General features: G+C 41.1%; 1 protein-coding gene across 1 annotated transcript; it reads right to left on the reverse strand.

The window, feature by feature from the left end:
* Window positions 1–2,190: 2,190 nt before the first annotated feature.
* On the reverse strand, window positions 2,191–12,828 carry lmcd1 (LIM and cysteine-rich domains 1). Its single transcript, XM_089010349.1, has 7 exons — window positions 12,526–12,828; window positions 8,588–8,673; window positions 6,992–7,247; window positions 5,223–5,372; window positions 4,028–4,249; window positions 3,679–3,897; window positions 2,191–2,645 (listed from the first exon to the last, which is right to left on the reverse strand). The coding sequence occupies exons 1-7, from the start codon at window positions 12,541–12,543 to the stop codon at window positions 2,535–2,537; spliced, it is 1,062 nt and encodes a 353-aa protein (XP_088866475.1). The 5' UTR covers window positions 12,544–12,828; the 3' UTR covers window positions 2,191–2,534.
* Window positions 12,829–13,425: the final 597 nt, after the last annotated feature.

The following is a 13,425-nucleotide window of genomic DNA, read 5'->3' on the forward strand; positions in this document are numbered from 1 at the left end:
GTACAACGGACAGACGCGCCGCATTCAATGACAACAGAAAATGTTGGCAAGAACATTGAAATCTTCCCGTTTAACTGGATTTTAGTGCAATTGAAAAGCCATACTAGATTACTCCGGTAATTTCGGGGTCATAAAGACATTTTTCGACAAATATTCCGTCATAAACTACAACAATACGTACACTTCGTGTACAATGTACACCTCACAGACAGTTAGAAAATTGGAAAACCTACCAAATCTTACTGTGTGGCAATAAGATTTGTGGACTGTTAAAAAAAACCGTTATTGTCCAATCGAGGGCGCCACCACCTCAGCATCTTCAATCAAGTCATGCCAAGAACAAAACCACAGTGAACATTCCTCGATCCCGGTGCGTGAAGACACAAGGAAATGTCTCATTTAGGAGGCAAAAATATCATAAAATAGCGCTTTCTTTAGTTGGTGATGTAACTGCCAACCAATGCTGTGAAAAGACGAAATTCCTGCCGGGCGTATGTGTGGCGTCACACGTGTGTATGATTTTGAAGTGCGCCTTTCAACCCTTTCATGTCTTTCAATTCCTTGATCTCCTTGATGTGCGTCTCACCCTGACGCATAGCACACGCTTGAAAATGGTATAAAAGGAGCTGTCGCGGGACAGAGAGATTGGGCGAACCACGGGGCAGAATCATCTCAGACTCATCTCGGACTCAGACCCAGACAGACACACCGCTCGCAGAGACCTGCTCAGCATCGCACGGAGTTTCACAGCACGACTTGCTCGACTCCACGCCACGATCAAGCTCTGCGCGTCACCTGCCTGGGAGATCTGACAACGAACCTACTTACAAATAAAGAGAACCATCAAACTCTTTATATGTCATCCTGACATCCTTTTCTGATGATTGTTTTGAAACATGATGGACGGAGTTGCTCACGTCTTTGCACACATGTTAATACCACCTTCACTGTTTTGAAAATATATTATTTGAGATGATTTGACATTTGCGTTTAGTCATGAGCATAGCACACATTTCGAGTACTGTATGTTTATTTTCATGGGAAAAACAGAAGAGGAAAAGATCCCAGCAGTTTTGCCAAATGGAATTTGTAGCCGATTTGTAGATGGAAGTTTCGGCACGAGGCGGTGGACACCCTGAATTGGTTGCCAGCCAATCGCAGGGCACACAAAGATATACAACAGTCACTCTCTCACTCACACCTAGGGACAATTTGGAATGTTCAATCTGCCTGCCATGCATGTTTTTGCAATGTGGGAGGAAACCAGAGGACCCGGAGATGATAATAAATAGATAAATATCTGATATCAGGCTCGTCATCAGCCTCATAATGGCGCCCCTCATTGACCGAACCTTGTTGGGCCCCTTGAAGACGCAGACGGTGCTGTTGATGGGACAGCCGCCGTTGTTGACGGCGCAAGGGTTTTTGGGTACGCAGATGCGACCGTCACCCTCAAAATCGGCCTTGCAGGCGCAGCTGACCTTTGACCCCTGCGTGGAGCACTGAGCCTTGAGTCGCAGCTGGTTGACACGCACATAATTAATTTTGAACAAATCAGCAGAACAACAATATATATAAAAAGGAATACAAATACATATAAACATTTAAAATGTATATATATATAGGGCGGCCCGGTAGTCGAGTGGTTAGCACACCGGCTTCACAGTGCAGAGGTCGCCGGTTCGCGTCCCGGTCTGGCCTTCCTGTGTGGAGTTTGCATGTTCTCCCCGGACCCGCGTGGGTTTTCTCCGGGTCCTCCGGTTTCCTCCCACACTCTAAAAACATGCATGGCAGGCAGATTGACCACTCCAAATTGTCCCTAGGTGTGAGTGTGAGAGTGACTGTTGTATGTCTTTGTGTGCCCTGCGATTGGCTGGCAACCAATTCAGGGTGTCCCCCGCCTCGTGCCCGAAGACAGCTGAGATAGGCTCCAGCAACCCCCGTGACCCTAATGAGGAATAAGCGGTACGGAAAATGAGATGAGATGAGATGAGATATATATATATATATATATATATATATATATATATATATATATATATATATATATCATCTGAATGTCTCACCTCGTCACAGCCGGAGCAGCGCGTGTGTAGTATTTATATATATATATATATATATATATATATATATATATATATATATATATATATATATATATATATATATATATATATATATAATACACACACACACACACAGATGAAAATAATATGCTTTGATGTTAAAAAATTGTAAATATCAGCTTTATGGGTGACATGTCTACAACCAGATTGTATTACGAAATACGGTGCTGCTGGACACTTGAAAGACTCCACTTGGGCTAAGCAACATACTTTAAGTGTGTGTACAATAATACCTTGACTGACCACATTAACTTTCCCCATTGGAATGAACTGAAATGCCATGAATCAGTTCGATCCAGAAAAATAGCACTGTCATCCATAACAACGTAATTTAAGAAATAAAAAAAATTCATGAAGTGTAAGTCAAGGCACCATTGTCCTCTGTCTTTCTCTGTGTGTATGAGTGCGTCAGTGGTGGCAGGGCATATCCAGGCTTTGTCCACACCTCCAGCAGCAATAATGCTGGTGATGCCACGCACGGCCATCTTGTGCCATGTGGAAAGACTCTCCAAAGATCAGCTGAAAAAATAAAATAGACATATATGGTCTTGGTCATTAAAAAAGAAAAGAAATCCGATTCAAAAATTCTGAATATCTAAACTTTAGATATTCAGATTTTTTGTAATCATATTCTTTAGATTCAAAATATGAGTAAAGTTTTAAGTATATTGAAAAATCATTGGCAAATATTGTCAATATAAATAATAAAAAAAATAATATCTGAAGAATATGAGTAAAGTTTGAAGTAGTGTATATTGAAAAATCATTGGCTAAATATGGTCAGTATAAATAATAAAAAAATCTGAATATCTAAAGAATATGAGTAAAAGTTGAAATATATTGAAAAAAATCAATGGCTAAATATTGTCAATATCCATCCATCCATTTTCCGTACCGCTTATTCCTCATTAGGGTCGTGGGGGGGTCAGAATCAGAATACCTTTATTCGTCCCACAATGGGGAAATTTGCAGTCCACAGCAGCAATTGAAAAGGGATGGAGTTGGGGTGGGGTAGGGTGGAAAGATAGTGCTGGAGCCTATCTCAGCTGTCTTCGGGCATGAGGCGGGGGACACCCTGAATTGGTTGCCAGCCAAGCGCAGGGCACACAAAGAAAAACGCACTCTCACACTGACACCTAGGGACAATTTGGAGTGGTCAATCTGCCTGCATGCATGTTTTTGGAGTGTGGGAGGAAACCGGAGGACCCGGAGAAAACCCACGCGGGTCCGGGGAGAACATGCAAACTCCACACAGGAAGGCCGGACCGGGACGCGAACCGGCGACCTCTGCACTGTGATACCGGTGTGCTAACCGCTCGACTACCGGGCCGCCCTCATTGTCAATATAAATAATTAATTTTGAACAAATCAGCAGAACAACAATGTATATAAAAAAGGAATCCAAATACATATAAACATTTAAAATGTATATGTATATATATATATATATATATATATATATATATATATATATATATATATATATATATATATATATATATATATATATATATATATATATATATATATATATATAATCTGAATGTCTCACCTCGTCACAGCCGGAGCAGCGTGGCCTGACGCTTTGGCAATAGTGTCGTCCGCATAGCAGCCTCCGGTCGGTCCAGAAATAGACCAAGTCCGCCAATCCCTGGCCGCATTCGGCGCATGTGAAACAGGCGGGATGCCACAGGGCAGCATGGTAACCGGCATGCTCGGCAAAAACCGCCGGACTGTCCGATGCGATGTTGTTGCCGCAACCAGAGCAACGCTGCAAACCAAGAGGGGCGACTATATCAGTAACTTTGATTCCTCCATGTATTTATTTTTCCCCCTACACAAGCAGCTGCCATTTTTTGTACATTTCTAACAGATAAAAAATTGTGAATTGGTAATATTACGTATTGCGGGTTGTCCTCTATTCCATTGCGGGGTTCTCCAGGGCCGACGGTGCCGTGATCCTGATGGTGGTCCGCAGCATCCTTTTCACTGTGGTTTTGCTCTTTGGGTTCCCTCTGATTGGCTGCTTCCTGCAAGGCTTCACTGTCACCGGGCAGCGCAACCTCCCCCACACCGAGTGCCTCCATTTTGTAGCGTTTTACAAACAGCAGCATGGCGGAAACCTGCAACCGTCACTTCAGGTTAATTTTAGGGTTTGGATTCAGGATATTATTCTAACACTAATGGTTAGGATTAAGATGAGAATTTGGAGTTAGTGATACCTCAGTTTACGAACGCTTTAACTTTTCGCCTTACAAACATTAAATTCGCGAGAATATAATCTTGCCATACAAACTAGTTTCCGGGAAACACACAGAGTGCCATAATGCCTGGCGGACTAGTTTTCGGTGGAAGAACACCAAACCACACTACTTTTCCACACCCTCTTTCTCTGAGTGCAGACGTGGTCTGCTATCGAGTGGAGTACATTTGCTTTTATGGTACCAAAAAAGACCCCACAACAGGCTAGTGTTACGCCGAAGAGGACACAAAAAAAAATTACAGCTGAGCAGAAGGAGATCATTGAAAAACACGAACGAGGTGTGCGTTTGTGTGACTTAGCGTCCCAGTACCAGTATGCTAAATCGACCATTGCTACGTGTGGCTAACGATGTTTCAGTGTTGCCTAAGCAACAGTCTGAGGCAAAAGAAGAGGTTGAAATACTTCTGTTGATTTGGATTAACGAAAAGCAGCTCGCAGGGGACCGTTTTAGTGAAGATATTATCACCAAGAAAGCATGGCAACTTCACTCGGATATCATCAAGAGGCAACTACATCAACGACCATCACAGGGGTAAATAAAACGACTTCATTACACAGTACAGTTTATTTCTTTAATTACAATACAATAGCACACTTATGATACATAAAATAAAGTATATTTTGTGTAGTTTTAAGGCTTATTTTGTTGAAATATATGTTTTATGGGGACCTGGAAATGGATTATTCTCATTTTTAATGGTTTCCTATGGGAAATCAATGTTTGGAAGACACACTTTTCGCCTTACATACAATTTCTGGGAACCCATTAAGTTCGTAAGCTGAGGTATCACTGTAGTTTCTAACATCTGGAGTGATACGGGTTGTCACCTCACCTCGTTGTCACTGGCCAGGCTCTGACATGCCATGGGGTCCTGGTCATAGGAGGGGAGCTGGCTGAGGAGATGCCTCCGACGCAGCACTGACCCCCCGGTCCCTGAGACAGGACGTTGGTTCTCTGGGATCAGCTCCATGTACTTCTTGGCCTGTGAGTATTAAACTCTCACATTATTATTATCATCATCATCCAGGATTCTGGTCACATCTCTTTCAATCAAACTCAAGAGGTTAGGAGTTCACAATCCTGGTCTCAGCGTAGAGCGACTAAGCGACTCTCCTGTGACAAACAAAGTCAAACAAAGCCTGCTTATGGGACGGCTGTCAGAAATAGGTCGGTTGAAAAATTTAGTGATTGAAACGTGTCACAGAAGTCATTCTCCCATGACAAAAATAAAGGAAGCAATAACTTGGCTTTCCACAGGGATCTGTCATTGAGCCAGTGTTATTTCATCATGACTTCCACTGATGAAATATTTTGTACTACCAAAATACTTGCTTTATGAAACTCAACGTTAAGAAGGTATGAAAGATATTTTTTAGCAGTACTATTTTCACGTGACGCTGACTTTCCGAGACCTCACTTGGTGTATCCGCCCAGATTTTGAATTCCTTTGTGGTCTATGAGGTTATCAGATGACAGCAACGGAGTCATGACTAATAGTGCAAAGATGCACTTGGAATGCTCTTTGATTTCTCAATGAATAACATATTTGACTTGACATGTTACGCCGCAACGATGATGGAGGCCCTCCACCTCAAAGGCGAAACCTCACCCTCCTCCTCCGACAATCACGCTCACCATTGCAATCATACGCTGTGAAACCCAAAACAGACGTGAGTTTTTTTTTTAATGGAAACCAGACATTCCAACAGGGAGGCTGAAGCTGGTTTAAAAATAAATAAAAAATCATGTAGCACTGCTGAGTTACTGCAGCAAGCTTACAATGGTGGCAAGATGGTGGTAATAATAATAAGAACAATAACAACAACAAATAATAATAATAACAATAATAATACTAATAACACTAATAATAATAATAATAATAATAATAATAATAATAATAATAATACATTTCATTTCTAAGCGTCTTTCAAAACTCTCGAGGTCACTTTACAGCCACAGGATGTTTTTTTTCTGCAGGTGAGAAGCGGCAGCAACACGCGCCAGCGTTCACGCAATCTGGCAGTAACTCAAATAGATAGAAAGCTAGCCAGCTAGCTAACAGATAGCTAATAGATAGCTAGCTGGACAGTTAGCTAACTAGCTAGATAGCCATATAGCTAATAAATAGCCAGCTACATAGCTAGCTCGCTAGGCAGATAGACAATAGATAGCAAATAGATAGGCAGCTAGATGGTTAGCTAACTAGCTAGATAGCCAAATAGCTAATAAATATCTAGGTACATAGCTACATGTGCTAATAGATAGCAAATGGATAGCAAATAGATAGCCAGCTAGGTAGTTAGCTAATAGATAGCAACTAGATAGCCAGCCAGGTAGCTAATAGATAGCAAATAGATAGAACTCCAGCCAAGCGGCGCAGTTCGATTAGCCTTTCTTGGTCCCGGACAGACACCAAAGTCCTTTTCTGGGTCTTGGGTTTGCATGTTTGCAAAAACATGTGGAATAATTGCCGTTGACGTCCGCAAAAACAACTATACCTCAGTTTAAATCTTAAATCTTTGAAATTATCTTTCATTTTGACACAAACATGTCATAATAATCCCCAAAACAGACTGTTTTTGCTCCTGGTAGATTCCTCACCAATTTCTGGTTGAGACCGGCCGGCGCCCAATCGTAGGTGGTAGTACTGAACGTGGGGTCCTTGCGCGAGACCATTGGATTGGTCACGATCATGCGGTTCCTCTTATATAAGCGAAGGCCACCGCCTCCTTTCACTTTGGCCGTCAGGTGGGCGCAGGGCGAGTCGGCAAGCAGGCGTCCCATTCGCCGGTCATCATCTGCGTGGTTACCGGGGGCGTGGTCCACCACGCTGCAGCCGCAAGTCACGCATGCTTTCCTGAAAAAGTAATGTGGAACGATTTTGTGGACCCTTGCTTTTTTGTGGCTTTTTAAGATTTATATTTTCGAATTAAGTTTTTTTTTTTTACTGTCAACAGGTGTTCCCTTACTGCATGAATGTGTTACTGCATGGACATAAGTCTCACTGTAGGTCATTTAGATGTATTTTATCCAAGTGTCAAAGTCGAGGCCCAGGGGCCAAATCTGGCCCGCCACATCATTTTATTCGGCCCGCGAAAGCAAATCACACATGTGAAATTCCATGATGCTTGCTAAAGTCCGAAGCAAAGTTTCAAATTGCCGTATGGAAACCACAGTAAGAGTCATTATTCTTGACTTCTGATTTGAAAACTTGCAAACACGAAAAATGTATGTCTTCGTGACTCCCTGCCTGTGGGTCATGTTAGACGGAAAAAAAATGGTGAACAATTAATATTTATATTTCATATTAGCTATCTTGTTAGCTTGCGATTTATTAGCGATATAGCTAGCTACCTAGCTATTTGAGTCAGGAAACATATTACCTATCTAGCTAGCCATCTATTAGCTGTCTAGCTATCTATTAGCTAGCTTTCTACCTTTTTGAGTTATTACGGGTTGAGTGAACGCTGGCGCGTGTGGCTGCCGCTGCTCACCCACAGAAAAACTTATCCTGTGTGAAAGGCACTTATAAATAAAATGTATTGTTATTATTATTATTATTATTCATTAATTTGTTGTGCACTCTATATGTAATCTGTGTAAGGGATGAAATGTTCTAATGGCTTCCCCAAATTCACAAGGGCCCTCAAGAGGAAACCGGAACTACAATGTGACCTGCGGCAAAAAATAACTGACACCCTGCTTTAATACATCTGACTTCATATTGGACCACATCAGTGTAGTACCAATTTGTGCCACAACACGACAGGCAGCACTGAGCTCTACCGGTAGATCTGCAGCGAGGAAGGAGACGAAGTAGGGATGTGTTTCTTTCTGTATGCTGAATTTGTATTCATGTCAAGTCTACTTCTTTTCATGAGCCTGTCTATTGCATTTTGCATTGTGTGATAGCATAAAGCAATATTTAAACTTTGTTTGAACATTTGGCTGTTTAATAATTTTTGTTCTATAGTCTATACTGTAGTTTTGAAGCAAAGTGATTTTGATAGTCTTCTTTTTTCAAAAAAGGGGAATATGGGCTAATAAAAACTTAGAAACACGTGTTTCAGTAGGTTTCAACGTGTTAAAAGTGGAAGCAGGGGGTGAAACTTTTATTTTGGTCTCTCCATATTATGGATTTTCATTGATTGCAGTACAAAGCAAACGAGAGTAGACTGAATCAAAACGCAACGTTACCTCCAAGAATGTGGCTGCAAACCAGAGCAACCGTCTTTGCAAACAAGACACACAGCTGGATTTGATGCACTTGCCTCTCCCGACATCTTGAGTTGGGAAAGAAAACAACAATAGATCACCCATGCTGCTCATTTCTTGAATGTTGTGAATGAGAACGTTTCAACAATTTCACCAAAGTAAACAGCAACACTTGTCAACGAGGCAGATGGGTACAATGGCGATTGGGTAGTGATGATGTCACCTGTTGCTAGGCAGATTCTTTCTTTGGGTCTGTTGACAACTTTAAAGGACAACCGACACCTCCCAAAAAGTTGTGTCCATAATTTGTAAAATCACTTCAAATGACTTCGACTGAGCGTATTTTCCAAAGATTCCACCGCATCTAGCTATATTTTACGTTTTAAGACTCGCACCGAATATTCAGGTCTTGTTTTCGAGTTGATGACGATCCCCTACGTGACGTCACATTTGGAACGCCCCTGACCAAGAAAGCGACACACAATACATTTTGGGTACTTTGTTTGGTCTGAAAACTTTGTGTTGATCCGTGTAGAGAAATTAGAAGGAAAACACATAAATAACGCAATGGTGAATCGTTGTGTGTTGCAACAAGACTACTATTTGATTCTATTTGACACAAATTCCCAGCAGACAAATCAGCCCATTTCCAACGGAGCTTGGGCGCCATCTTGTGCATTTTCTGGGACGCTACATTGGAGTCCTAACGGCTCGAATTGATACGCAAGTACTTCTTTAATCGAGTCGCAAACAATTATGCTTTCCTCTTCAGAACTATTTGAATCATATTCATAACTGGATGAGTAACAAGAAAGCATCTTCTCTGAATCTGAAGCCATTGTTTTGATTCTAGAGCAAGGCAAAGACGTCCTGGCGTGACGTCACGAACAAGGGGGCGGGACCTTCTGAGACTCGCCATTTTGAAGTAGTTTTGGGACACTAAGTCATTTTTATTGGTGTTTTGCATTTGACTAAAAATATCAGCCTGCGTGTGTTGGGTATTTTATTTCTGATGAGGAAACAAAAAAAAATGGTTTCGGTTGTCCTTTAAATGACGTTGACAATTCCATGAAAGGCGTTAAGACCATTGAAATGCAAAAAAAGTCATAAAATAAATAAATAAAAAAGCTGAGTGCACTTCATTGAAGATTCAAATTATATTTGGTGTTCACAATAACACTCATTCATATTTGTTATAAATAAATAAATAAATAAATACACTTGAAGTTCAGAAACACACATTAGGGCAATTTGAAGACTAAATTGTCCGTGATGTTTATAAAAATGGTTTTAGGACTACAAATAATTACACTTTTTTTATGTTGGCGGAAACTGGCTCTCAAAATCTAATTCCAGCGCGTGAGATTGACGGACGGGAATGCTTGGATTGCTTTTTCCCCCCTTTTGAATGCCAAGGGCAGGGTGATCTGACGATGGTTTGTTTTACTTTTAGAATATGTTGCACGCCAAAAAGGGGGCGGGGGGATGTATCCCCTTTGTTTGATAAAAACCCTCTGGCTGAATTCGTGACATTGCACAATCTATCCGTTTGTCTGTCAACAGGTATTAGCAAGGAGACTGGCACTCGTGTTCATCCCAGAGGAGCATGACGGGCTTTAGGTCAGGGCTCGGAGGCAGTGTCATGTTGACTCAGGAATAGGACCTAGAGCATGTAAAAGCTCTAAAAAGGTTTATTGTGTCTACATTTTAAGAGTACAGGAGTGGCTCAGGTAAAATTTGGTCACCGGAAGACACGGCGACATGACGGCAACCTCATACACAGGTAGCATTTTCTGAAGATGCACCTTTTGTTTTTCCAGAACAGGGATGTTTACATTGAATTCCAAAATTTCCTTTTCATCTTTGAAGAAAAAAATGTAAGATTCAAAGCAAGTCGATTTTTATCTGTGAATTCTTTGGTTTTAATTGAGTTTAGTTATCCTTTAGTTTGATTATTAGTTGTAGTTTTTTTCATTCATTATAGTGCAGATTTGTCAAATCCAACATCAAAACTAGAAAGAAAATCATATATTGTTGAACAAAGTGAGCTATAATTCTCAAACAACATTTTGGTCGACAATAAAAACCCCAAAGATCTTCTTCTTTTCTTTTTGGCTTTTCCCTTCAGAGGGTCACCACAGCGAATCAGTGTCCTCCATCTTCAGAGGTTTGATTCACATGAAAAAAAAAACGACAGACAATTTCATGAGAATTGGAGTCAGTTTTTTTGAAGATGAGGTTGACTTGTTTTTTTTTTCCCCAAAAGCATTTCGTCTTTATTTAATTTCTTGATCCACAATATTTTTTCCTCCCCCATTTTCAACTTTTGTTATTTTCACCTTTCACCTTTGAACCACCCCCTGAATTACTTGACGCCGCTGAGAATGTGAAGGAATCGGTCGCCAACTCAAGCCAATTCAGTGAGGCAACAAATGGACGGCGTCTATATTTAGAAAATGCGATAAGAAATATTTGGCTTGGCCAAGTCATTCCAAACACGCTAACTATGCGGTGGAAACAAGCAGGAAATGCTAATGAGATAAGAAGGTCACTGATTTTAAAACGTCAAAAAAGAAGCGGTTGTCTTTAATCATTTCCTCAAACTCAGTGCCCACAAAAAAAAAAAACTGACGTTTTGTGATGTGAACCAAATGTCATTCATTCAACACTCGAAATTGTGTTTACGAAAACAAGGACGATCTTCAGTCCACGTGTGAGGCGGAGAATGCGGCTCGGTTCAAAGTGTCACTTCATATTTGTGGCACTGTAAAAATTACAGCCAATATGTAAAGCACATCTGGCTCAACTGAGGCTAAATTTGTCATTGTGACGTCTGCACCTCCCCTCAATAAACCCACAGCTGTGTGTGTGTGTGTGTGTGTGTGTGTGTGTGTGTGTGTGTGTGTGTGTGTGTGTGTGTGTGTGTGTGTGTGTGTGTGTCTTTGATACAAAGGGGGCTTTGGGGGCTTAAGCCCCTGTGACAGGCAATCCTGATCCATCAGGTGATCACGGATGCACGTCACCATTTGTGTATTGCTTATCAGTAATCCAATGTTGACAGTTTGCAATGCTGCTGTTGATTTAGTTGCCAAATCCCTAAAAATATTATTTTAATAGTTTCATATTGTTTGTTTTGGATTTATTTTTTGTATTGTCACTTAACTATTTCACTGCCAATGACGATGTGCAAAAATGTGTCATTTTGTTTTGTCATTGTCAATCGAATTCCAGGACCCACCTTAGACTAAACCTTAGACTCTTCTTTCATCAGAAAAAAAGAGTTAATTCCTAAATTATATGGGTCTGGAGTTCTGTGACCTTGAAATGAGGGCAGCTGTCCAAAATACAATACAAGACATACATATTGGTTTTTGTATCACTTTAACAACAGCTGAAGCAGGAACAAAGTCCTAACATGGAAGAAAGTGAAATGCTGCCCCATTGTCGAAGGGAAAAACATTGCCAGAGGTCTGGCCAACGCTATATCGGCACCCCATCAAGAAAAAAAAATTATTCGGAAATGGCGATCTATGTCATATTTTCAATTCTTGAATACATTCATGAATGGCATTGAATGAGTTAAACTGGTCAAAAGCTAATTTCAAATGTGGGATGAGTTTATGTGTGCCTAAACATATTTTTGACATTGTTTTAAAAATCTGTATGTACTTTTTTGAGATGTTTTCAGGCTCTTCGATGAAATTGAGGATGAACCAAAAAGGCGCATTTGAACTTCCTCCCTATTGTGAAGTTCAAAAATACTAATCAGTCAAATGTCCTGCCTGTAATTCGTGTTTGTTGTTTTGAGGGTTAAGAGGAATTTACTTCTTCTAGATTTTTAAGATGAATCAATTGTCGCTTCATCTAATCGAATGTCCATGTGTATACGATTATTTAAAAAAAAACAACGTTTCTCTTACCTTTCCTGGGACGTCCATGTTCGTGTTTCTCGTTTCGTCTGGCGACCCACACGGAGACTTTAAATTCCTCACTTGTCATGCCCTCTTCCTGTCCCACCTCGCCCAACGTCACTCTTGCTTCTCCCTCCTCCACCTCTGCCCCCTCCCTTAAAAAAACATGAGAGGGCAGGTCTCTTCCTCACCTCCCGACAGTGTCCCCGCCCGCCTGGTGCCTCGGGAATGCGTTTCCGAGCAACACCCCAAAAAATGCACACCGGCTTTCCAAACTGTAGCTGCCCACAGAAAGTTGGCTGGTGCTCGGCGAGCCAAGAACTTGGAACCTGGGAGGGGCGAATAAAAACGGTTGACTAATGAAAATTCCCCTTGGAGCATCTAATAGGGATGCATTCAACGTCCGTCGACTCACCTTTTCTCCGTCGAGTTCGTCATAATAAGGGTCACTGGCCACAATATTAGGAACACCCGCACTCGGCAGAGATTGACTCTTGGAACAAAAACGCTCTGCCTAAAAAATATTTGACGTGAGCAGAAAAAATAGAATGAATGCCAAAAGAGATACACAAACACGCCTAACCAAGATCCTTATGCGCATGCGCTGCGGTGAACCACGCGCTGCACTAAAGACACGTCGCGTGCACGCGCGCGCCTACACTCGTGCATCATGAGTCGTGCGCGAACCAATTGTACAAACCGAGTGAAAAATAATCTCATTTTATTCAAAAAAGTGAGGATAAGCATCTAAAAATGGATTGATTTGAATTCATCTTTGTGAATTTTTATTTTTTCCTCGAACCTTTCTTGTAAAAAATGCTGTTAATTTCATATTTTCAAATATATAACTGATTCTTCTTACATTTTTTTTCTTGTGTGCATCGGGATTATATATTCAATGCCCTTTCA

This window comes from Hippocampus bargibanti, linkage group LG12 (genome assembly GCF_051943395.1).
Source record: "Hippocampus bargibanti isolate YZ-2025 linkage group LG12, ASM5194339v1, whole genome shotgun sequence".
Taxonomy (NCBI): domain Eukaryota; kingdom Metazoa; phylum Chordata; class Actinopteri; order Syngnathiformes; family Syngnathidae; genus Hippocampus; species Hippocampus bargibanti.